This window comes from Liolophura sinensis, chromosome 8, assembly GCF_032854445.1.
Source record: "Liolophura sinensis isolate JHLJ2023 chromosome 8, CUHK_Ljap_v2, whole genome shotgun sequence".
NCBI lineage: Eukaryota > Metazoa > Mollusca > Polyplacophora > Chitonida > Chitonidae > Liolophura > Liolophura sinensis.
The window spans coordinates 56,354,457-56,381,854 of record NC_088302.1 but is presented as its reverse complement, the minus strand read 5'-3'; the positions used below and the strand labels follow the sequence as shown (position 1 = coordinate 56,381,854).

Here is a 27,398-nt window from a genome sequence, read left to right as displayed (position 1 = left end):
AGGACAGTGCGATAGTTGATATCTGGTCACACCCAACGTGTGAGGCGGCGAGGACAGTGCGATAGTTGGTATCTAGTTACACACAACGTGTGAGGCGGTGAGGACAGTGCGAGAGTTGGTATCTGGTCACACACAACGTGTGAGGCTTCGAGGACAGTGCGAGAGTTGGTATCTTGTTACACACAACGTGTGAGGCGGCGAGGACAGTGCGATAGCTGGTATCTGGTCACACACAACGTGTAAGGCGGCGAGGACAGTGCGATAGTTGGTGTGTGGTCACTCACATCGTGTGGGGCGGTAAGGACAGTGCGATAGTTGGTATCTGGTCACACACATCGTGTGGGGCGGTGAGGACAGTGCAATAGTTGATATCTGGTCACACACATCGTGTGGGGCGGTGAGGACAGTGCGATAGCTGATATCTGGTCACACACAACGTGTGGGGCGGTGAGGACAGTGCGATAGTTAATATCTGGTCACACACATCGTGTGGGGCGGCGACGACAGTGCGATAGTTGGTATCTGGTCACACACATCGAGTGGGGCGGTGAGGACAGTGCGATAGTTGATAACTGGTCACACACAACGTGTGGGGCGGTGAGGACAGTGCGATAGTTAATATCTGGTCACACACATCGTGTGGGGCGGCGAGGACAGTGCGATAGTTGGTATCTGGTCACACACAACGTGTGAGGCGGCGAGGACAGTGCGATAGTTCGTATTTGGTCACACACAACGTGTGAGGCGGCGAGGACAGTGCGAGAGTTGGTATCTGGTCACACACAACGTGTGAGGCGGTGAGGACAGTGCAATAGTTGGTATCTGGTTACACACAACGTGTGGGGCGGCGAGGACAGTGCGATAGTTGGTATGTGGTCACACACAACGTGTGAGACGGCGAGGACAGTGCGATAGTTGGTATCTGGTCACACACAACGTGTGAGGCGGTGAGGACAGTGCCATAGCTGGTATCTGGTTACACACAACGAGTGGGGGCGGTGAGGACAGTGCGATAGTTGATATCTAGTTAAACACAACGTGTGAGGCAGCGAGGACAGTGCAATAGTTGGTGTCTGGTCACTCACATCGTGTGGGGCGGTGAGGACAGTGCAATAGTTGGTATCTGGTCACACACATCGTGTGGGGCGGTGAGGACAGTGCGATAGTCGATATCTGGTCACACACAACGTATGAGGCGGTGAGGACAGTGCAATAGTTGGTATCTGGGTCACACACAACGTGTGGGGCGGCGAGGACAGTGCGATAGTTGGTATCTCGTTACACACAACGTGTGAGGCGGCGAGGACAGTGCGAGAGTTGGTATCTGGTTACACACACAACGTGTGAGGCGGCGAGGACAATGCAATAGTTGGTATCTGGTTACACACAACGTGTGAGGCGGTGAGGACAGTGCGAGAGTTGGTATCTGGTCACACACAACGTGTGAGGCGTCGAGGACATTGCGAGAGTTGGTATCTTGTTACACACAACGTGTGAGGCGGCGAGGACAGTGCGATAGCTGGTATCTGGTCACACACAACGTGTGAGGCGGCGAGGACAGTGCGATAGTTGGTGTGTGGTCACTCACATCGTGTGGGGCGGTGAGGACAGTGCGATAGTTGGTATCTGGTCACACACATCGTGTGGGGCGGTGAGGACAGTGCAATAGTTGATATCTGGTCACACACATCGTGTGGGGCGGTGAGGACAGTGCGATAGCTGATATCTGGTCACACACAACGTGTGAGGCGGCGAGGACATTGCGATAGTTGGTATCTGGTCACACACATCGAGTGGGGCGGTGAGGACAGTGCGATAGTTGATAACTGGTCACACACAACGTGTGAGGCGGTGAGGACAGTGCGATAGTTAATATCTGGTCACACACATCGTGTGGGGCGGCGAGTACAGTGCGATAGTTGGTATCTGATCACACACAACGTGTGAGGCGGCGAGGACAGTGCGATAGTTGGTATTTGGTCACACACAACGTGTGAGGCGGCGAGGACAGTGCAATAGCTGGTATCTGGTCACACACAACGTGTGAGGCGGTGAGGACAGTGCGATAGTTGGTATCTGGTTACACACAACGTGTGAGGCGGCGAGGACAGTGCGATAGTTGGTATGTGGTCACACACAACGTGTGAGACGGCGAGGACAGTGCGATAGTTGGTATCTGGTCACACACAACGTGTGAGGCGGTGAGGACAGTGCGATAGTTGGTATCTGGTTACACACAACGCGTGGGGCGGTGAGGACAGTGCGATAGTTGATATCTAGTTACACACAACGTGTGAGGCAGCGAGGACAGTGCGATAATTGGTGTCTGGTCACTCACATCGTGTGGGGCGGTGAGGACAGTGCAATAGTTGGTATCTGGCCACACACATCGTGTGGGGCGGTGAGGACAGTGCGATAGTCGATATCTGGTCACACACAACGTGTGAGGCGGTGAGGACAGTGCGATAGTTGGTATCTGGTCACACACAACGTGTGGGGCGGCGAGGACAGTGCGATAGTTGGTATCTCGTTACACACAACGTGTGAGGCGGTGAGGACAGTGCGATAGTTGGTATCTGGTTACACACACAACGTGTGAGGCGGTGAGGACAGTGCGATAGTTGGTATCTGGTTACACACAACGTGTGGGGCGGCGAGGACAGTGCGAGAGTTGGTATGTGGTCACACACAACGTGTGAGGCGGCGAGGACAGTGCAATAATTGGTATCTGGTCACACACAACGTGTGAGGTGGCGAGGACAGTGCGATAGTTGGTATCTGGTTACACACAACGGCTCAGGCGGCGAGTACAGTGCGATAGTTGGTATCTGGTCACACACAACGTGTGGGGCGGTGAGGACAGTGCGATAGTTGATATCTGGTCACACACAACGTGTGAGGCGGTGAGGACAGTGCGATAGTTGGTATCTGGTTACACACAACGGCTCAGGCGGCGAGTACAGTGCGATATTTGGTATCTGGTCACACACAACGTGTGGGGCGACGAGGACAGTGCGATAGTTGATATCTTGTTACACACAACGTGTGAGGCGGCGAGGACAGTGCGATAGTTTATATCTGGTTACACCCAACGTGTGAGGCGGCGAGGACAGTGCGAGAGTTGGTATCTGGTCACACACAACGTGTGAGGAGGCGAGGACAGTGCAATAATGGGTATCTCGTTACACACAACATGTGAGGCGGTGAGGACAGTGCGATAGTTGATATCTGGTTACACCCAACGTGTGAGGCGGCGAGGACAGTGCGATAGTTGGTATCTGGTTACACACAACGTGTGAGGCGACGAGGACAATGCGAGAGTTGGTATCTGGTCACACACAACGTGTGAGGCGGCGAGGACAGTGCGATAGTTGGTATCTGGTTACACACACAACGTGTGAGGCGGTGAGGACAGTGCGATAGTTGGTATCTGGTTACACACAACGTGTGAGGCGGTGAGGACAGTGTGAGAGTGGTATCTGGTCACACACAACGTGTGAGGCGGCGAGGACAGTGCGATAGTTGGTATCTGGTCACACACAACGTGTGAGGCGGTGAGGACAGTGCGATAGTCGGTATCTACATGTAGTTACACACAACGTGTGAGGCGGCGAGGACAGTGCGAGAGTTGGTATCTGGTCACACACAACGTGTGAGGCGGTGAGGACAGTGCGAGAGTTGGTATCTGGTCACACACAACGTGTGAAGCGTCGAGGACAGTGCGAGAGTTGGTATCTTGTTACACACAACGTGTGAGGCGGCGAGGACAGTGCGATAGCTGGTATGTGGTCACACACAACGTGTGAGGCGGTGAGGACAGTGCGATAGTTGGTGTCTGGTCACTCACATCGTGTGGGGCGGTGAGGACAGTGCAATAGTTGATATCTGGTCACACACATCGTGTGGGGCGGTGAGGACAGTGCGATAGCTGATATCTGGTCACACACAACGTGTGAGGCGGCGAGGACAGTGCGATAGTTGGTATCTGGTCACACACATCGAGTGGGGCGGTGAGGACAGTGCGATAGTTGATAACTGGTCACACACAACGTGTGGGGCGGCGAGTACAGTGCGATAGTTGGTATCTGGTTACACACAACGTGTGAGGCGGCGAGGACAGTGCGATAGTTGGTATTTGGTCACACACAACGTTTGAGGCGGCGAGGACAGTGCGATAGTTGGTATCTGGTCACACACAACGTGTGAGGCGGTGAGGACAGTGCGATAGTTGGTATCTGGTTACACACAACGTGTGAGGCGGCGAGGACAGTGCGATAGTTGGTATCTGGTCACACACAACGTGTGAGACGGCGAGGACAGTGCGATAGTTGGTATCTGGTCACACACAACGTGTGAGGCGGTGAGGACAGTGCGATAGCTGGTATCTGGTTACACACAACGCGTGGGGCGGTGAGGACATTGCGATAGTTGATATCTAGTTACACACAACGTGTGAGGCGGCGAGGACAGTGCGATAGTTGGTGTCTGGTCACTCACATCGTGTGGGGCGGTGAGGACAGTGCAATAGTTGGTATCTGGTCACACACATCGTGTGGGGCGGTGAGGACAGTGCGATAGTCGATATCTTGTCACACACAACGTGTGAGGCGGTGAGGACAGTGCGATAGTTGGTATCTGGTCACACACAACGTGTGGGGCGGCGAGGACAGTGCGATAGTTGGTATCTCGTAACACACAACGTGTGAGGCGGCGAGGACAGTGCAAGAGTTGGTATCTGGTTACACACACAACGTGTGAGGCGGTGAGGACAGTGCAATAATTGGTATCTGGTTACACACAACGTGTGAGGCGGCGAGGACAGTGCGAGAGTTGGTATCTGGTCACTCACATCGTGTGGGGCGGTGAGGACAGTGCAATAGTTGATATCTGGTCACACACATCGTGTGGGGCGGTGAGGACAGTGCGATAGCTGATATCTGGTCACACACAACGTGTGGGGCGGTGAGGACAGTGCGATAGTTAATATCTGGTCACACACATCGTGTGGGGCGGCGAGGACAGTGCGATAGTTGGTATCTGGTCACACACATCGAGTGGGGCGGTGAGGACAGTGCGATAGTTGATAACTGGTCACACACAACGTGTGGGGCGGTGAGGACAGTGCGATAGTTAATATCTGGTTACACACATCGTGTGGGGCGGCGAGGACAGTGCGATAGTTGGTATCTGGTCACACACAACGTGTGAGGCGGCGAGGACAGTGCGATAGTTCGTATTTGGTCACACACAACGTGTGAGGCGGCGAGGACAGTGCGAGAGTTGGTATCTGGTCACACACAACGTGTGAGGCGGTGAGGACAGTGCAATAGTTGGTATCTGGTTACACACAACGTGTGGGGCGGCGAGGACAGTGCGATAGTTGGTATGTGGTCACACACAACGTGTGAGACGGCGAGGACAGTGCGATAGTTGGTATCTGGTCACACACAACGTGTGAGGCGGTGAGGACAGTGCCATAGCTGGTATCTGGTTACACACAACGAGTGGGGCGGTGAGGACAGTGCGATAGTTGATATCTAGTTACACACAACGTGTGAGGCAGCGAGGACAGTGCAATAGTTGGTGTCTGGTCACTCACATCGTGTGGGGCGGTGAGGACAGTGCAATAGTTGGTATCTGGTCACACACATCGTGTGGGGCGGTGAGGACAGTGCGATAGTCGATATCTGGTCACACACAACGTATGAGGCGGTGGGGACAGTGCGATAGTTGGTATCTGGTCACACACAACGTGTGGGGCGGCGAGGACAGTGCGATAGTTGGTATCTCGTTACACACAACGTGTGAGGCGGCGAGGACAGTGCGAGAGTTGGTATCTGGTTACACACACAACGTGTGATGCGGCGAGGACAATGCAATAGTTGGTATCTGGTTACACACAACGTGTGAGGCGGTGAGGACAGTGCGAGAGTTGGTATCTGGTCACACACAACGTGTGAGGCGTCGAGGACATTGTGAGAGTTGGTATCTTGTTACACACAACGTGTGAGGCGGCGAGGACAGTGCGATAGCTGGTATCTGGTCACACACAACGTGTGAGGCGGCGAGGACAGTGCGATAGTTGGTGTGTGGTCACTGACATCGTGTGGGGCGGTGAGGACAGTGCGATAGTTGGTATCTGGTCACACACATCGTGTGGGGCGGTGAGGATAGTGCAATAGTTGATATCTGGTCACACACATCGTGTGGGGCGGTGAGGACAGTGCGATAGCTGATATCTGGTCACACACAACGTGTGAGGCGGCGAGGACATTGCGATAGTTGGTATCTGGTCACACACATCGAGTGGGGCGGTGAGGACAGTGCGATAGTTGATATCTGGTCACACACAACGTGTGAGGCGGTGAGGACAGTGCGATAGTTAATATCTGGTCACACACATCGTGTGGGGCGGCGAGTACAGTGCGATAGTTGGTATCTGATCACACACAACGTGTGAGGCGGCGAGGACAGTGCGATAGTTGGTATTTGGTCACACACAACGTGTGAGGCGGCGAGGACAGTGAAATAGCTGGTATCTGGTCACACACAACGTGTGAGGCGGTGAGGACAGTGCGATAGTTGGTATCTGGTTACACACAACGTGTGAGGCGGCGAGGACAGTGCGATAGTTGGTATGTGGTCACACACAACGTGTGAGACGGCGAGGACAGTGCGATAGTTGGTATCTGGTCACACACAACGTGTGAGACGGCGAGGACAGTGCGATAGTTGGTATCTGGTCACACACAACGTGTGGGGCGGTGAGGACAGTGCGATAAATGGTATCTGGTCACACACAACGTGTGAGGCGGTGAGGACAGTGCGATAGTTGATATCTGGTCACACCCAACGTGTGAGGCGGCGAGGACAGTGCGATAGTTGGTATCTAGTTACACACAACGTGTGAGGCGGCGAGGACAGTGCGAGAGTTGGTATCTGGTCACACACAACGTGTGAGGCGGTGAGGACAGTGCGAGAGTTGGTATCTGGTCACACACAACGTGTGAGGCGTCGAGGACAGTGCGAGAGTTGGTATCTTGTTACACACAACGTGTGAGGCGGCGAGGACAGTGCGATAGCTGGTATCTGGTCACACACAACGTGTAAGGCGGCGAGGACAGTGCGATAGTTGGTGTGTGGTCACTCACATCGTGTGGGGCCGTAAGGACAGTGCGATAGTTGGTATCTGGTCACACACATCGTGTGGGGCGGTGAGGACAGTGCAATAGTTGATATCTGGTCACACACATCGTGTGGGGCGGTGAGGACAGTGCGATAGCTGATATCTGGTCACACACAACGTGTGGGGCGGTGAGGACAGTGCGATAGTTAATATCTGGTCACACACATCGTGTGGGGCGGCGAAGACAGTGCGATAGTTGGTATCTGGTCACACACATCGAGTGGGGCGGTGAGGACAGTGCGATAGTTGATAACTGGTCACACACAACGTGTGGGGCGGTGAGGACAGTGCGATAGTTAATATCTGGTCACACACATCGTGTGGGGCGGCGAGGACAGTGCGATAGTTGGTATCTGGTCACACACAACGTGTGAGGCGGCGAGGACAGTGCGATAGTTCGTATTTGGTCACACACAACGTGTGAGGCGGCGAGGACAGTGCGAGAGTTGGTATCTGGTCACACACAACGTGTGAGGCGGTGAGGACAGTGCAATAGTTGGTATCTGGTTACACACAACGTGTGGGGCGGCGAGGACAGTGCGATAGTTGGTATGTGGTCACACACAACGTGTGAGACGGCGAGGACAGTGCGATAGTTGGTATCTGGTCACACACAACGTGTGAGGCGGTGAGGACAGTGCCATAGCTGGTATCTGGTTACACACAACATGTGGGGCGGTGAGGACAGTGCGATAGTTGATATCTAGTTACACACAACGTGTGAGGCAGCGAGGACAGTGCAATAGTTGGTGTCTGGTCACTCACATCGTGTGGGGCGGTGAGGACAGTGCAATAGTTGGTATCTGGTCACACACATCGTGTGGGGCGGTGAGGACAGTGCGATAGTCGATATCTGGTCACACACAACGTATGAGGCGGTGAGGACAGTGCGATAGTTGGTATCTGGTCACACACAACGTGTGGGGCGGCGAGGACAGTGCGATAGTTGGTATCTCGTTACACACAACGTGTGAGGCGGCGAGGACAGTGCGAGAGTTGGTATCTGGTTACACACACAACGTGTGAGGCGGCGAGGACAATGCAATAGTTGGTATCTGGTTACACACAACGTGTGAGGCGGTGAGGACAGTGCGAGAGTTGGTATCTGGTCACACACAACGTGTGAGGCGTCGAGGACATTGCGAGAGTTGGTATCTTGTTACACACAACGTGTGAGGCGGCGAGGACAGTGCGATAGCTGGTATCTGGTCACACACAACGTGTGAGGCGGCGAGGACAGTGCGATAGTTGGTGTGTGGTCACTCACATCGTGTGGGGCGGTGAGGACAGTGCGATAGTTGGTATCTGGTCACACACATCGTGTGGGGCGGTGAGGACAGTGCAATAGTTGATATCTGGTCACACACATCGTGTGGGGCGGTGAGGACAGTGCGATAGCTGATATCTGGTCACACACAACGTGTGAGGCGGCGAGGACATTGCGATAGTTGGTATCTGGTCACACACATCGAGTGGGGCGGTGAGGACAGTGCGATAGTTGATAACTGGTCACACACAACGTGTGAGGCGGTGAGGACAGTGCGATAGTTAATATCTGGTCACACACATCGTGTGGGGCGGCGAGTACTGTGCGATAGTTGGTATCTGATCACACACAACGTGTGAGGCGGCGAGGACAGTGCGATAGTTGGTATTTGGTCACACACAACGTGTGAGGCGGCGAGGACAGTGCAATAGCTGGTATCTGGTCACACACAACGTGTGAGGCGGTGAGGACAGTGCGATAGTTGGTATCTGGTTACACACAACGTGTGAGGCGGCGAGGACAGTGCGATAGTTGGTATGTGGTCACACACAACGTGTGAGACGGCGAGGACAGTGCGATAGTTGGTATCTGGTCACACACAACGTGTGAGGCGGTGAGGACAGTGCGATAGTTGGTATCTGGTTACACACAACGCGTGGGGCGGTGAGGACAGTGCGATAGTTGATATCTAGTTACACACAACGTGTGAGGCAGCGAGGACAGTGCGATAATTGGTGTCTGGTCACTCACATCGTGTGGGGCGGTGAGGACAGTGCAATAGTTGGTATCTGGCCACACACATCGTGTGGGGCGGTGAGGACAGTGCGATAGTCGATATCTGGTCACACACAACGTGTGAGGCGGTGAGGACAGTGCGATAGTTGGTATCTGGTCACACACAACGTGTGGGGCGGCGAGGACAGTGCGATAGTTGGTATCTCGTTACACACAACGTGTGAGGCGGTGAGGACAGTGCGATAGTTGGTATCTGGTTACACACACAACGTGTGAGGCGGTGAGGACAGTGCAATAGTTGGTATCTGGTTACACACAACGTGTGAGGCGGCGAGGACAGTGCGAGAGTTGGTATGTGGTCACACACAACGTGTGAGGCGGCGAGGACAGTGCAATAATTGGTATCTGGTCACACACAACGTGTGAGGTGGCGAGGACAGTGCGATAGTTGGTATCTGGTTACACACAACGGCTCAGGCGGCGAGTACAGTGCGATAGTTGGTATCTGGTCACACACAACGTGTGGGGCGGTGAGGACAGTGCGATAGTTGATATCTGGTCACACACAACGTGTGAGGCGGTGAGGACAGTGCGATAGTTGGTATCTGGTTACACACAACGGCTCAGGCGGCGAGTACAGTGCGATATTTGGTATCTGGTCACACACAACGTGTGGGGCGACGAGGACAGTGCGATAGTTGATATCTTGTTACACACAACGTGTGAGGCGGTGAGGACAGTGCGATAGTTTATATCTGGTTACACCCAACGTGTGAGGCGGCGAGGACAGTGCGAGAGTTGGTATCTGGTCACACACACAACGTGTGAGGCGGTGAGGACAGTGCGATAGTTGGTATCTGGTTACACACAACGTGTGAGGCGGTGAGGACAGTGTGAGAGTGGTATCTGGTCACACACAACGTGTGAGGCGGCGAGGACAGTGCGATAGTTGGTATCTGGTCACACACAACGTGTGAGGCGGTGAGGACAGTGCGATAGTTGGTATCTGGTTACACACAACGCGTGAGGCGGTGAGGACAGTGTGAGAGTGGTATCTGGTCACACACAACGTGTGAGGCGGCGAGGACAGTGCGATAGTTGGTATCTGGTCACACACAACGTGTGCGGCGGTGAGGACAGTGCGATAGTCGGTATCTACATGTAGTTACACACAACGTGTGAGGCGGTGAGGACAGTGCGAGAGTTGGTATCTGGTCACACACAACGTGTGAAGCGTCGAGGACAGTGCGAGAGTTGGTATCTTGTTACACACAACGTGTGAGGCGGCGAGGACAGTGCGATAGCTGGTATGTGGTCACACACAACGTGTGAGGCGGTGAGGACAGTGCGATAGTTGGTGTCTGGTCACTCACATCGTGTGGGGCGGTGAGGACAGTGCGATAGTTGGTATCTGGTCACACACATCGTGTGGGGCGGTGAGGACAGTGCAATAGTTGATATCTGGTCACACACATCGTGTGGGGCGGTGAGGACAGTGCGATAGCTGATATCTGGTCACACACAACGTGTGAGGCGGCGAGGACAGTGCAATAATTGGTATCTGGTCACACACAACGTGTGAGGTGGCGAGGACAGTGCGATAGTTGGTATCTGGTTACACACAACGGCTCAGGCGGCGAGTACAGTGCGATAGTTGGTATCTGGTCACACACAACGTGTGGGGCGGTGAGGACAGTGCGATAGTTGATATCTGGTCACACACAACGTGTGAGGCGGTGAGGACAGTGCGATAGTTGGTATCTGGTTACACACAACGGCTCAGGCGGCGAGTACAGTGCGATATTTGGTATCTGGTCACACACAACGTGTGGGGCGACGAGGACAGTGCGATAGTTGATATCTTGTTACACACAACGTGTGAGGCGGTGAGGACAGTGCGATAGTTTATATCTGGTTACACCCAACGTGTGAGGCGGCGAGGACAGTGCGAGAGTTGGTATCTGGTCACACACAACGTGTGAGGAGGCGAGGACAGTGCAATAATGGGTATCTCGTTACACACAACATGTGAGGCGGTGAGGACAGTGCGATAGTTGATATCTGGTTACACCCAACGTGTGAGGCGGTGAGGACAGTGCGATAGTTGGTATCTGGTTACACACAACGTGTGAGGCGACGAGGACAATGCGAGAGTTGGTATCTGGTCACACACAACGTGTGAGGCGGCGAGGACAGTGCGATAGTTGGTATCTGGTTACACACACAACGTGTGAGGCGGTGAGGACAGTGCGATAGTTGGTATCTGGTTACACACAACGTGTGAGGCGGTGAGGACAGTGTGAGAGTGGTATCTGGTCACACACAACGTGTGAGGCGGCGAGGACAGTGCGATAGTTGGTATCTGGTCACACACAACGTGTGAGGCGGTGAGGACAGTGCGATAGTCGGTATCTACATGTAGTTACACACAACGTGTGAGGCGGCGAGGACAGTGCGAGAGTTGGTATCTGGTCACACACAACGTGTGAGGCGGTGAGGACAGTGCGAGAGTTGGTATCTGGTCACACACAACGTGTGAAGCGTCGAGGACAGTGCGAGAGTTGGTATCTTGTTACACACAACGTGTGAGGCGGCGAGGACAGTGCGATAGCTGGTATGTGGTCACACACAACGTTTGAGGCGGCGAGGACAGTGCGATAGTTGGTATCTGGTCACACACAACGTGTGAGGCGGCGAGGACAGTGCGATAGTTCGTATTTGGTCACACACAACGTGTGAGGCGGCGAGGACAGTGCGAGAGTTGGTATCTGGTCACACACAACGTGTGAGGCGGTGAGGACAGTGCAATAGTTGGTATCTGGTTACACACAACGTGTGGGGCGGCGAGGACAGTGCGATAGTTGGTATGTGGTCACACACAACGTGTGAGACGGCGAGGACAGTGCGATAGTTGGTATCTGGTCACACACAACGTGTGAGGCGGTGAGGACAGTGCCATAGCTGGTATCTGGTTACACACAACGAGTGGGGCGGTGAGGACAGTGCGATAGTTGATATCTAGTTACACACAACGTGTGAGGCAGCGAGGACAGTGCAATAGTTGGTGTCTGGTCACTCACATCGTGTGGGGCGGTGAGGACAGTGCAATAGTTGGTATCTGGTCACACACATCGTGTGGGGCGGTGAGGACAGTGCGATAGTCGATATCTGGTCACACACAACGTATGAGGCGGTGAGGACAGTGCGATAGTTGGTATCTGGTCACACACAACGTGTGGGGCGGCGAGGACAGTGCGATAGTTGGTATCTCGTTACACACAACGTGTGAGGCGGCGAGGACAGTGCGAGAGTTGGTATCTGGTTACACACACAACGTGTGATGCGGCGAGGACAATGCAATAGTTGGTATCTGGTTACACACAACGTGTGAGGCGGTGAGGACAGTGCGAGAGTTGGTATCTGGTCACACACAACGTGTGAGGCGTCGAGGACATTGTGAGAGTTGGTATCTTGTTACACACAACGTGTGAGGCGGCGAGGACAGTGCGATAGCTGGTATCTGGTCACACACAACGTGTGAGGCGGCGAGGACAGTGCGATAGTTGGTGTGTGGTCACTAACATCGTGTGGGGCGGTGAGGACAGTGCGATAGTTGGTATCTGGTCACACACATCGTGTGGGGCGGTGAGGACAGTGCAATAGTTGATATCTGGTCACACACATCGTGTGGGGCGGTGAGGACAGTGCGATAGCTGATATCTGGTCACACACAACGTGTGAGGCGGCGAGGACATTGCGATAGTTGGTATCTGGTCACACACATCGAGTGGGGCGGTGAGGACAGTGCGATAGTTGATAACTGGTCACACACAACGTGTGAGGCGGTGAGGACAGTGCGATAGTTAATATCTGGTCACACACATCGTGTGGGGCGGCGAGTACAGTGCGAGAGTTGGTATCTGATCACACACAACGTGTGAGGCGGCGAGGACAGTGCGATAGTTGGTATTTGGTCACACACAACGTGTGAGGCGGCGAGGACAGTGCAATAGCTGGTATCTGGTCACACACAACGTGTGAGGCGGTGAGGACAGTGCGATAGTTGGTATCTGGTTACACACAACGTGTGTGGCGGCGAGGACAGTGCGATAGTTGGTATGTGGTCACACACAACGTGTGAGACGGCGAGGACAGTGCGATAGTTGGTATCTGATCACACACAACGTGTGAGACGGCGAGGACAGTGCGATAGTTGGTATCTGGTCACACACAACGTGTGGGGCGGTGAGGACAGTGCGATAAATGGTATCTGGTCACACACAACGTGTGAGGCGGTGAGGACAGTGCGATAGTTGATATCTGGTCACACCCAACGTGTGAGGCGGCGAGGACAGTGCGATAGTTGGTATCTAGTTACACACAACGTGTGAGGCGGTGAGGACAGTGCGAGAGTTGGTATCTGGTCACACACAACGTGTGAGGCGTCGAGGACAGTGCGAGAGTTGGTATCTTGTTACACACAACGTGTGAGGCGGCGAGGACAGTGCGATAGCTGGTATCTGGTCACACACAACGTGTAAGGCGGCGAGGACAGTGCGATAGTTGGTGTGTGGTCACTCACATCGTGTGGGGCGGTAAGGACAGTGCGATAGTTGGTATCTGGTCACACACATCGTGTGGGGCGGTGAGGACAGTGCAATAGTTGATATCTGGTCACACACATCGTGTGGGGCGGTGAGGACAGTGCGATAGCTGATATCTGGTCACACACAACGTGTGGGGCGGTGAGGACAGTGCGATAGTTAATATCTGGTCACACACATCGTGTGGGGCGGCGACGACAGTGCGATAGTTGGTATCTGGTCACACACATCGAGTGGGGCGGTGAGGACAGTGCGATAGTTGATAACTGGTCACACACAACGTGTGGGGCGGTGAGGACAGTGTGATAGTTAATATCTGGTCACACACATCGTGTGGGGCGGCGAGGACAGTGCGATAGTTGGTATCTGGTCACACACAACGTGTGAGGCGGCGAGGACAGTGCGATAGTTCGTATTTGGTCACACACAACGTGTGAGGCGGCGAGGACAGTGCGAGAGTTGGTATCTGGTCACACACAACGTGTGAGGCGGTGAGGACAGTGCAATAGTTGGTATCTGGTTACACACAACGTGTGGGGCGGCGAGGACAGTGCGATAGTTGGTATGTGGTCACACACAACGTGTGAGACGGCGAGGACAGTGCGATAGTTGGTATCTGGTCACACACAACGTGTGAGGCGGTGAGGACAGTGCCATAGCTGGTATCTGGTTACACACAACGAGTGGGGCGGTGAGGACAGTGCGATAGTTGATATCTAGTTAAACACAACGTGTGAGGCAGCGAGGACAGTGCAATAGTTGGTGTCTGGTCACTCACATCGTGTGGGGCGGTGAGGACAGTGCAATAGTTGGTATCTGGTCACACACATCGTGTGGGGCGGTGAGGACAGTGCGTTAGTCGATATCTGGTCACACACAACGTATGAGGCGGTGAGGACAGTGCAATAGTTGGTATCTGGTCACACACAACGTGTGGGGCGGCGAGGACAGTGCGATAGTTGGTATCTCGTTACACACAACGTGTAAGGCGGCGAGGACAGTGCGAGAGTTGGTATCTGGTTACACACACAACGTGTGAGGCGGCGAGGACAATGCAATAGTTGGTATCTGGTTACACACAACGTGTGAGGCGGTGAGGACAGTGCGAGAGTTGGTATCTGGTCACACACAACGTGTGAGGCGTCGAGGACATTGCGAGAGTTGGTATCTTGTTACACACAACGTGTGAGGCGGCGAGGACAGTGCGATAGCTGGTATCTGGTCACACACAACGTGTGAGGCGGCGAGGACAGTGCGATAGTTGGTGTGTGGTCACTCACATCGTGTGGGGCGGTGAGGACAGTGCGATAGTTGGTATCTGGTCACACACATCGTGTGGGGCGGTGAGGACAGTGCAATAGTTGATATCTGGTCACACACATCGTGTGGGGCGGTGAGGACAGTGCGATAGCTGATATCTGGTCACACACAACGTGTGAGGCGGCGAGGACATTGCGATAGTTGGTATCTGTTCACACACATCGAGTGGGGCGGTGAGGACAGTGCGATACTTGATAACTGGTCACACACAACGTGTGAGGCGGTGAGGACAGTGCGATAGTTAATATCTGGTCACACACATCGTGTGGGGCGGCGAGTACAGTGCGATAGTTGGTATCTGATCACACACAACGTGTGAGGCGGCGAGGACAGTGCGATAGTTGGTATTTGGTCACACACAACGTGTGAGGCGGCGTGGACAGTGCAATAGCTGGTATCTGGTCACACACAACGTGTGAGGCGGTGAGGACAGTGCGATAGTTGGTATCTGGTTACACACAACGTGTGAGGCGGCGAGGACAGTGCGATAGTTGGTATGTGGTCACACACAACGTGTGAGACGGCGAGGACAGTGCGATAGTTGGTATCTGGTCACACACAACGTGTGAGGCGGTGAGGACAGTGCGATAGTTGGTATCTGGTTACACACAACGCGTGGGGCGGTGAGGACAGTGCGATAGTTGATATCTAGTTACACACAACGTGTGAGGCAGCGAGGACAGTGCGATAATTGGTGTCTGGTCACTCACATCGTGTGGGGCGGTGAGGACAGTGCAATAGTTGGTATCTGGCCACACACATCGTGTGGGGCGGTGAGGACAGTGCGATAGTCGATATCTGGTCACACACAACGTGTGAGGCGGTGAGGACAGTGCGATAGTTGGTATCTGGTCACACACAACGTGTGGGGCGGCGAGGACAGTGCGATAGTTGGTATCTCGTTACACACAACGTGTGAGGCGGTGAGGACAGTGCGATAGTTGGTATCTGGTTACACACACAACGTGTGAGGCGGTGAGGACAGTGCGATAGTTGGTATCTGGTTACACACAACGTGTGAGGCGGCGAGGACAGTGCGAGAGTTGGTATGTGGTCACACACAACGTGTGAGGCGGCGAGGACAGTGCAATAATTGGTATCTGGTCACACACAACGTGTGAGGTGGCGAGGACAGTGCGATAGTTGGTATCTGGTTACACACAACGGCTCAGGCGGCGAGTACAGTGCGATAGTTGGTATCTGGTCACACACAACGTGTGGGGCGGTGAGGACAGTGCGATAGTTGATATCTGGTCACACACAACGTGTGAGGCGGTGAGGACAGTGCGATAGTTGGTATCTGGTTACACACAACGGCTCAGGCGGCGAGTACAGTGCGATATTTGGTATCTGGTCACACACAACGTGTGGGGCGACGAGGACAGTGCGATAGTTGATATCTTGTTACACACAACGTGTGAGGCGGTGAGGACAGTGCGATAGTTTATATCTGGTTACACCCAACGTGTGAGGCGGCGAGGACAGTGCGAGAGTTGGTATCTGGTCACACACACAACGTGTGAGGCGGTGAGGACAGTGCGATAGTTGGTATCTGGTTACACACAACGTGTGAGGCGGTGAGGACAGTGTGAGAGTGGTATCTGGTCACACACAACATGTGAGGCGGCGAGGACAGTGCGATAGTTGGTATCTGGTCACACACAACGTGTGAGGCGGTGAGGACAGTGCGATAGTTGGTATCTGGTTACACACAACGTGTGAGGCGGTGAGGACAGTGTGAGAGTGGTATCTGGTCACACACAACGTGTGAGGCGGCGAGGACAGTGCGATAGTTGGTATCTGGTCACACACAACGTGTGAGGCGGTGAGGACAGTGCGATAGTCGGTATCTACATGTAGTTACACACAACGTGTGAGGCGGTGAGGACAGTGCGAGAGTTGGTATCTGGTCACACACAACGTGTGAAGCGTCGAGGACAGTGCGAGAGTTGGTATCTTGTTACACACAACGTGTGAGGCAGCGAGGACAGTGCGATAGCTGGTATGTGGTCACACACAACGTGTGAGGCGGTGAGGACAGTGCGATAGTTGGTGTCTGGTCACTCACATCGTGTGGGGCGGTGAGGACAGTGCGATAGTTGGTATCTGGTCACACACATCGTGTGGGGCGGTGAGGACAGTGCAATAGTTGATATCTGGTCACACACATCGTGTGGGGCGGTGAGGACAGTGCGATAGCTGATATCTGGTCACACACAACGTGTGAGGCGGCGAGGACAGTGCGATAGTTGGTATCTGGTCACACACATCGAGTGGGGCGGTGAGGACAGTGCGATAGTTGATAACTGGTCACACACAACGTGTGGGGTGGTGAGGACAGTGCGATAGTTAATATCTGGTCACACACATCGTGTGGGGCGGCGAGTACAGTGCGATAGTTGGTATCTGGTTACACACAACGTGTGAGGCGGCGAGGACAGTGCGATAGTTGGTATTTGGTCACACACAACGTTTGAGGCGGCGAGGACAGTGCGATAGTTGGTATCTGGTCACACACAACGTGTGAGGCGGTGAGGACAGTGCGATAGTTGGTATCTGGTTACACACAACGTGTGAGGCGGCGAGGACAGTGCGATAGTTGGTATCTGGTCACACACAACGTGTGAGACGGCGAGGACAGTGCGATAGTTGGTATCTGGTCACACACAACGTGTGAGGCGGTGAGGACAGTGCGATAGCTGGTATCTGGTTACACACAACGCGTGGGGCGGTGAGGACAGTGCGATAGTTGATATCTAGTTACACACAACGTGTGAGGCGGCGAGGACAGTGCGATAGTTGGTGTCTGGTCACTCACATCGTGTGGGGCGGTGAGGACAGTGCAATAGTTGGTATCTGGTCACACACATCGTGTGGGGCGGTGAGGACAGTGCGATAGTCGATATCTTGTCACACACAACGTGTGAGGCGGTGAGGACAGTGCGATAGTTGGTATCTGGTCACACACAACGTGTGGGGCGGCGAGGACAGTGCGATAGTTGGTATCTCGTAACACACAACGTATGAGGCGGCGAGGACAGTGCAAGAGTTGGTATCTGGTTACACACACAACGTGTGAGGCGGTGAGGACAGTGCAATAATTGGTATCTGGTTACACACAACGTGTGAGGCGGCGAGGACAGTGCGAGAGTTGGTATCTGGTCACACACAACGTGTGAGGCGGTGAGGACAGTGTGAGAGTTGGTATCTGGTCACACACAACGTGTGAGGCGTCGAGGACAGTGCGAGAGTTGGAATCTTGTTACACACAACGTGTGAGGCGGCGAGGACAGTGCAATAGTTGGTATCTGGTCACACACAACGTGTAGGGCGGTGAGGACAGTACGATAGTTGATATCTGGTTACACACAACGTGTGAGGCGGTGAGGACAGTGCGATAGTTGGTATCTGGTCACTCACATCGTGTGGGGCTGTGAGGACAGTGCAATAGTTGATATCTGGTCACACACAACGTGTGAGGCGGCGAGGACAGTGCGATAGTTGATATCTGGTTACACACAACGTGTGGGGCGATGAGGACAGTGCGATAGTTGATATCTGTTCACACATAATCGCTATATAATTAGGCCACTCCGCAAGCCTTTATTATAATGTTCCATTGTCAACACAAGATGAAAACTTATTCAAGGTTTTGGTGCTATCTTTGCATACACACCTCAGAATGTATTAAGACGATATATTTTTCAGCAAACACACACAGTATATATTAAAAAGATATATATTTTTAGCAAACACACACAGTATCTATTAAGACGATATATTTTTCAGCAAACACAATCAGTATGTATTATGACGAAATATTTTTCAGCAAACACACAGAGTATGTATTATGACGATATATTTTTCAGCAAACACACAGAGTATGTATTAAGACGATATATTTTTCAGCAAACACACACAGTATGTATTAAGACGATATATTTTTTAGCAAACACACACTGTATGTATTATGACGATATATTTTTCAGCAAACACACACAGTATGTATTATGACGATATATTTTTCAGCAAACACACTCAGTATGTATTAAGATCCAGGTGATACAATTCTTACGATGTACTTTGTATAACAAAATTCCTAAGAGGTTAAAAACACACCATATAACGTAAGGAGTAACTCACATGGCTTTTACAGTTCCTGACAGTCGCTTGTCTCTGGTCAAAGCATAGGAAGGTAACTTGACGGTTACTTCAAACTTCGGCAAAACTGAGATAAAGGAGGGTAACATTAATAAATAAATGCAAAATGTACCTGTATGGATGAACGAAAGGCGACATCTGCTAAACATGGGCTCTAACTCGCTGATCCACTGAATAGCTTAATAAATAAGCAAAGTATCTCCGAAGAAATTCAATTTGGCGATCTCAGTATTTCAACTTTAATTAAGTCATCACCAGCAGAAATGTATCAAGTGAATTGACACATTTGGCAAAGTTCTTATGATGATTCACTTAAAGTTGAAATATTGAGATCGCCAAATTGAATTTCTTCGGAGATACTTTGCTTATTTACTGGTCCTCATCTCGTCAAAAACGCTTTACTGTGGCAACAAACAACACCACAGACAGGTTACATTTCTTGACATTTACAACAGATTTTTTTACCCTACAGACAGTTTCGACATATCAGACGACATGAGAATCCACCGTTAGCACAAGTTAGACAGACGAAAGACGACGAAGAGAAGCGGTATATTGCTCGTTGGCCCAGTGTTCTGATATCCATCAGGGTCTGCGAAGAAGATCGATCAATTCATGTTTTACTTTAAGGAGATCTTCCGAACCTTTCTAATAAAATAGAGAATCCGAGATATTTTTTTTTACCGTACTCATCCACTGTGAACACTTTCTCCTGTGTCTGGCCCTGGAAAGAATCATAGAAGTAAAAAAATAATTTAAGTTAAGTATTATGTTTGGTACTCGAGCTGTCTATGAAAAATGTCCAGATCTTCATTTTCCTGTTCCATGCTATGTCGAAAGCTCGGATTTAATATAATATTGTGTATAATGAAGCTGCGGATTAAAGTCATATTAGCAGATTTTGTTAGGATGAATAATTTCAACAATTGATTTTTTGCCAGAAAATCTGTGTCGTTCAAGTAGGGTTTTACCTGGACAGTGACTTTGATCTTCCAGTCGCCCAGGACAGGCTGTTCAGACAGAGCCAGTTTGTTTTCCACCACACCTTTAGTGTCTTTCACATTCAACCATTGCTTGATCTTGTTACCTTTGGGATCCTGCAAGACATATAAGCAGAACATGGCAAGAACTATTCTAAATTGTCTTCATTACGTGCTCAGCATTTATATGAAAACTCAAATGATTTGTTCGCCAAGTGTCGGTGTAGTTATCACTATTAAGCCTTTCTTCGCACATCACCTCTCTATACTGACCAGTCCTCTCTATTCTGACCAGTCCTCTCTATACTGACTAGTCCTCTTTATAATGGCCAATCCTCTCTTCACTGACCTGCCCAATCTCTACTGACCAGGCCTCTCTATACTGACCAGTCCTCTCTCTACTGCCCAGTCCTCTGTATAATGGCCAGTCCTATCTCTACTGACCAGGCCTCTCTATTCTGACCAGTTCTCTATATACTGACCAGTCCTCTATATTCTGACCACTCCTCTCTACACTGACCAGGCCTCTCTATACTGATCAGTCCTCTCTATTCTGACCAGTCCTCTCTATGCTGACCAGTCCTCTCTATACTGACCAGTCGTCTATCTACTGACCAGTCCTCTCTATACTGGCCAGTCCTCTCTATACTGACCAGTCCTCTCTATACTGACCAGTCCTCTCTATACTGACCAGTCCAATCTTTACTGACCAGTCCTCTCTATATTGACCAGGCCTCCCTATTCTGACCAGTCCTCTCTATACTGACCAGTCCTCTCTATAATAGCCAGTCCTCTCTATACTGACCAGTCCTCTTTATACTGACCAGTCCTCTCTATACTGACCAGTGCTCCGTAAAATGACCAGTCCTCTCTATAATGACCAGTTCTCTCTATTCTGACCAGTCCAATCTCTACTGACCAGGCCTCTCTATACTGACCAGTCCTCTCTGTACTGACCAGTCCTCTCTATAATGGCCAGTCCTCTCTATACTGACCAGTCCTCTTTATACTGACCAGTCCTCTCTATACTGACCAGTGCTCCCTAAAATGACCAGTCCTCTCTATAATGACCAGTCCTCTCTATCCTCTTTATCGTAGTGATTAGTAAGCTGAAATATTGCAATGAATGTTCCCCCCCCCCCCACCCCCACCCTCCCAAAAAAAAAACAGTTTCTGCTGATATGAACACCTGGCCGACATTATCTATGTGTTTGTACAACAGTTATGTAAAGCGTAGCCTATACTCACAAACATCTCAATGTCCAGGGAGCCGATGTAAGGCCGGAGGTCAGGGTGTACGGCTAAGGCCCGGAATTGCACTGACAAACATAGAAATGTACGGCGATGTCTGATTATGGAATATCAGAGACTCTTCTGACGAATGACTGACACTGACTGTTAAGAGAGCTTAGGTAACCATCGGAGTAAATAACCGCTCTTTGTTAAGTATATAGCCAACCTTCTGATTTTAACCCGCAGATTAATATGTCAGAATTGAACTGAGGCTGGGACCGATTTGGCTGCAGATGGAATCAGGCTTTACCGGGATTAGTCAGCCAGCACCCCGGTGAACACTACAACTATGTTAGATACAGGATATACTGTACATCATACCTGGGAGGATTTGGCTTATACAGTATGGCCTGTGCAGCACCAATTCCATAGAGTCATCATTCAGTTTGTTTAAATCACTAACAAATTTGAGCTGTTTAGCTTTAAGGCATTTTAGTTATGGTTTACTGAAGTGTGTTTTCTAGTTGGTTTCTGCAAGAGTAGTTTTTCTGCAAAAGTACCAATCAGTATCAGTTAATTAATACTATCTGTAAAATGTATGGAATTAAGCAAATTACACCGTCGTCTGTATAGCAAAGCTCTTCTCCTGTACAGCAACTTCTGTTAAATGTGTCAAACGTGTGGAATTATGTAAAATACGCAGTCGTCTGTACAACAAGCTCTTCTCCTGTACAGCAACTTCTGTTAAATGTGTCAAACGTGTGGAATTATGTAAAATACGCAGTCGTCTGTTCAACAAGCTCTTCTCCTGTACAGCAACTTTAACGAGAGAGTCTTGTCTACAATCGCTTGTGCAACGAGAGAGTCTTCTCTAGTCACTTGTACAACGAGAGAGTCTTCTCTACAGTGGCTTGTACAACGAGCGAGTCTTGTCTTCAGTCGCTTGTACAACGAGCGAGTCTTCTCTACAATCGTTTATACAACGACAGAGTCTTCTCTGCAGTGGCTTGTACAACGAGAGTCTTCCCTACAATCTCTTGTACAACGAGAGAGTCTTTTCTACAATCGCTTGTACAACAAGATTCTTCTCTTTAATCGTTTGTTGAACGAGCGAGTCTTCTCTACAGCCGCTTGTACAATAGGAAAATCTCCTCTACGATCACCTGCACAACGAGAGAATGTTCTCTACAGTCGCCTGCACGAGAGAATGTTCTCTACAGTCGCCTGCACAACGAGAGAATGTTCTCTGCAGTCGCCTGCACAACGAGAGAATGTTCTCTACAGTCGCCTGCACAAGGAGAGAACGTTCTCTACAGTCGCCTGCACAAGGAGAGAACGTTCTCTACAGTCGCCTGCACAACGAGAGAATGTTCTCTACAGTCTCCTGCACAACAAGAGAACGTTCTCTACAGTCGCCTGCACAACGAGAGAATGTTCTCTACAGTCGCCTGCACAACGAGAGAATGTTCTCTACAGTCGCCTGCACAAGGAGAGAATGTTCTCTACAGTCTCCTGCACAAGGAGAGAATGTTCTCTACAGTCGCCTGCACAACTAGGGGCTCCCTTAGTTTTAGTATTAATTGTGTGTTCGAATCAATTTAATTTATCAATATGACACTAATTGTTTATGGGGCTATGAAGAAATTAGCGGTGATAACAGTTTGATGCAATGTTTATGATCACAGGACACGTTATGGTGGTATCATATCTGCCTTGCTATTGATTTGTGATAGAATCTTAACTAGGGATAACACATGTACGTGCCATGCTCAAACAGGCACATGTACAAACATTGTAATGATGGTACCTCATGGCGACACTTGTACCTCCACGCTCAGTCAGGCACATGTACAAGCATTGTAATGATGGTACCTCATGGCGACACTTGTACCTCCACGCTCAGTCAGGCACATGTACAAGCATTGTAATGATGGTACCTCATGGCGACACTTGTACCCTCCATGCTCAATCAGGCACATGTACAAACATTGTAATGATGGTACCTCATGGCGACACTTGTACCTCCACGCTCAGTCAGGCACATGTACAAACATTGTAATGATGGTACCTCATGGCGACACTTGTACCTCCATGCTCAATCAGGCACATATACAAACATTGTAATGATGGTACGTCATGGCGACACTTGTACCTCCACGCTCAGTCAGGCACATGTACAAACATTGTAATGATGGTACGTCATGGCGACACTTGTACCTCCATGCTCAGTCAGGCACATGTACAAACATTGTAACGATGGTACGTCATGGCGACCCTTGTACCCCCATGGTAATACACGTATCTTTATGGTAATATATGAGACACATACCTTTATGATGAGACGTGTACCTTTATGATGAGACATGTACATTCATGATGAGACATGTAACTTCATGATGAGACATGCACATTCATGATGAGACATGTAACTTCATGATGAGGCATGCACATTCATGATGAGACATGTACCTTCATGATGAGACATGTACCCCCAAATTCCTTGTGGAATTAACAAGCAGAACAGAATAAGTATATACACTAACATGTCATGAAACTAACATGAAACATTTCCTTGTAGTAGTTTTACAATGCTTATACCTATAGCCGAAGTGCGCACCTGTCTGAGAGGGTTTGTAGACGGCCTTATCTGTCTGTACAAATACAGAGAGACTCTTCTGCTTGTAGCTGATGGCCGCCTGGCTGCTGAAGTTTGCACCCCCCGACCCCTGTACGGACACTTTATAACGGCCGACAGAGAGACCTTGAGGAATCTGTGTGTCGTGTTAAAACAAAGAAATAATCATCAATCACTGTCCCACCAACAACCACAATAAGGTATTTCAGGCAGTTGCCAATTTTTGTAACCCGTTACCATCGATTTTAACTTTATCCTGTGAAATATCGAAATTCTTGTAGTCAATAACATAAGATATTATGTGGGTTTCCCCCAGGCTCTGCCCGGTTTCCTCCCACCATAATGCTGGCCACCTTCGTATAAGTGAAATATTCTTGAGTACGGCGGAAAACACCAATCAAATAAATAAAATATATAACTAAGATATTATTATTATTATTACATACTATTCATTATATATATATATATATATATATATGTAGACAAGTTTTACCTCTAGTTACCCCAATACATACGTTTTATTAAAATGTTGGATAATTATTTTATATGGGAAACATTTGAGCTGTGAATTTTAACTCTTTTACCCGCTGTGACTTTTACTCTTCAGTTGAACTGTACTCTATGTAGCTATGTATATGTGTTTCCCGTACATGTGTTAACACGGCGCTATATATGCCATTAGTTGTTCCTCTTCTCTGATGTACCTAACCTGTCCAGACCTTTAAAACATGTGTGTGTGTGTGTGTGTGTGTGTGTGTGTGTGTGTGTGTGTGTGTGTGTGTGTCTATATATATATATATATATAGCATAGGTATATATCGTATAATAACAAAAGACAATTCAAGTTGTTACGTGTCTTTACATTCATCACGTATTGAAGCATATAACTTAAAGGATTCAAAATTAAATCTCGTGTCAAATTTTGCCTTACTTCATAAATTCTCTGTGTGATAAAGTTCCTAGGCCGAAACCTGGAATCTCGCAAAAAAAGCAAGTATTAACCGAACACACCTCCAGTTTGATGTTTAACGGCTCCCCCTTACGGACAATTGCAGAACTATGAGCCACTGTGGCGTCGCCGTTGTCTGATGTCACTTTAGCCTCGATGTGGACATCGCCTGACGCCTGCAGAACGTTGACACTGACGTTAAGGGGTAGACCAGGGCGAATGACCTTCGGAACCAAAACCACATAAGTGCTGAAATAAAATTTACATACGCATGTACTTTTGACAAAAATACGCGTAGTTTTGGGCCGAAAAATATGTGGAATATGTTGTGTAAGGCTGGATATTCAGGTTGTTGAATATGGGTCTGGCTGAAACGAAAGGCGTAGTGTTTGGATCTGGCTGAAACGAAAGTCGCTGTGTTTGGATCTGGCTGAAACGAAAGGCGCTGTGTTTGGATCTGGCTGAAACTAAAGGGACTGTGTTTGGATCTGGCTAAAACTAGCGTCAAATCCATCATTAGCACAGCACGTCTCTGACAAGACGGATTATCCCACCTCCCAGCAACCATTACTACCTGTCCACGTGAACACACGGTAAAAAAAGGGAACTGCGTGGAAACTCGGTGTAAAAAACAGCTATTAGAAACCTTTACTTACAAGTTGAAAATTGTAACTTATAGCTTCAAACTAGAAAAGGTAAACTAATTCTGATTTGAAGTTATCAGTTTGTACTCATTTGGAACTGATGTGCCGAACGGTAGAATGGTTCTTGTGGAGGATGATTTTTGTTTTCATGAAACGGAGAACATGAAACAACTTAATATCCACTGCCATATATCAAGTGTGCCCACTCAGTTTAAAGTTTCGTTTGGGTTTCCTATACCCATTCGTGTTTCATGCAGCGAGCTGGAAACTTACTTTTTTGCTGCAGCACAGGAAAGGACGGCCAGAAAGAAACACAGCCTCAATACGGTCAGAAAGAAACATAGCCTCAATACGGCCATGATGGCGGATTGGTATGGCAGCGTCGTCTGTCAGGAAACTCACACTGCTTATCTGTTATATCGTGTAATAAATGTGTGGTTATCAGGGATCCTTCCGTCAACTGTGTTAACCCTTTTCATTCTACCAATTTATATATATGCCATAACCTCCAGCATTCGACAAAATGACCTTCCCTACGTCTTCAACTTCAACGTTGGTATTGTGAAATAACAAGTTTAAATTGTAATTTTCTTAGGAAATCCGTTGGTAATTAAATTAAAACAAGCGAATTATAGATTTATTTATGAGCTTGCACATTGCATACATTCTTACATTATTTACGGGCAAATTACTGCCACGTTTTTCTGTAATTCTTGCATGAAATATCCACATAGTATCTTTTTGTAAAGTTCCCAGATTCTTTCATATGTACAGTCTGTCAATCTACATCACTCATTAACTTTTCAACACGAAGCCACAGCCTAAGTAGGATTCGAACTCACAAGCTGACAAATTAGGTGAAGATATTGGGCGTGAAGTATGAATGGGAGTACACATAAGCTTTACAATGGTGATAGCCAGGTGGTTAACGTTGGCCTCGTTCTCATGTGGACCGTTTGCATACATAATATATAGGTCTATGCTGGGAGTAAGCATCTGGGTTGATAAAGTTTAGACAAAATGTTTTAACCTTAGACGTGATGTCGTGTACACACCGAGTTTACAACAAACTATTGCTAGAATTACACATGAGATAATATCCCAATAAATTATATCCATTTTGAAGTATACTGTACCGACTGGAATCGGAAAGATTAGAGAGTTTAGAGAGAAAGTCTGTAGCTTTGGTGTTCTTATTTTGACTCGAGGCGATCACGTTATATTTACAAGCGCAACTTACATGCCGGTATGAGCAACCCTGTGAATGTTTATGGAAGTGACAACAACACACTCTAGTCAAATTACTTTATTGCTCTTTCCATACATTTATGAAACATTGGTGCTTATATTAACTCTTTAGATTACTGAAATGTTGAAATAAACATTTAACTTAGGAACTATAGGCCTAAAAGACAACGCCACCTGAAGGAAACGGGTGCATGCTGCTCAACAACACGCTTCACTGACTCCTCCATTAAGTTGCGACCGTAAAAAGTCTTAACGGTTGGGTTAGCTGGTGTTAAAATAAGTAAGTATTTTACATGTAGGTATTACATGTTTCAGATTATCTTTGATTCATGCAAAATGAAGCGTTAGTAGATGAACATGGAGAAGGCCTGAAAGAGGACCTACCACTGAGGATCCAGTCACTGATGACCGAAATCTGAGAGTGCATCACTACGAA

General features: G+C 49.6%; 1 protein-coding gene across 1 annotated transcript in view; it reads right to left on the bottom strand.

The window, feature by feature from the left end:
• Window positions 1-26,082, bottom strand: part of LOC135474022 (CD109 antigen-like) — a 79,597-nt gene extending 53,515 nt beyond the window's left edge. The window contains exons 1-7 of the mRNA XM_064754003.1: window positions 25,988-26,082; window positions 25,133-25,319; window positions 24,104-24,257; window positions 21,502-21,572; window positions 20,245-20,370; window positions 19,958-19,997; window positions 19,256-19,340 (exon numbers count right to left, since the gene is read on the bottom strand). Coding sequence (XP_064610073.1) covers window positions 19,256-19,340; window positions 19,958-19,997; window positions 20,245-20,370; window positions 21,502-21,572; window positions 24,104-24,257; window positions 25,133-25,319; window positions 25,988-26,073 — 749 coding nt within the window. The 5' untranslated portion in view covers window positions 26,074-26,082. The remainder of the gene's footprint in view (window positions 1-19,255; window positions 19,341-19,957; window positions 19,998-20,244; window positions 20,371-21,501; window positions 21,573-24,103; window positions 24,258-25,132; window positions 25,320-25,987) is intronic.
• Window positions 26,083-27,398: the final 1,316 nt, after the last annotated feature.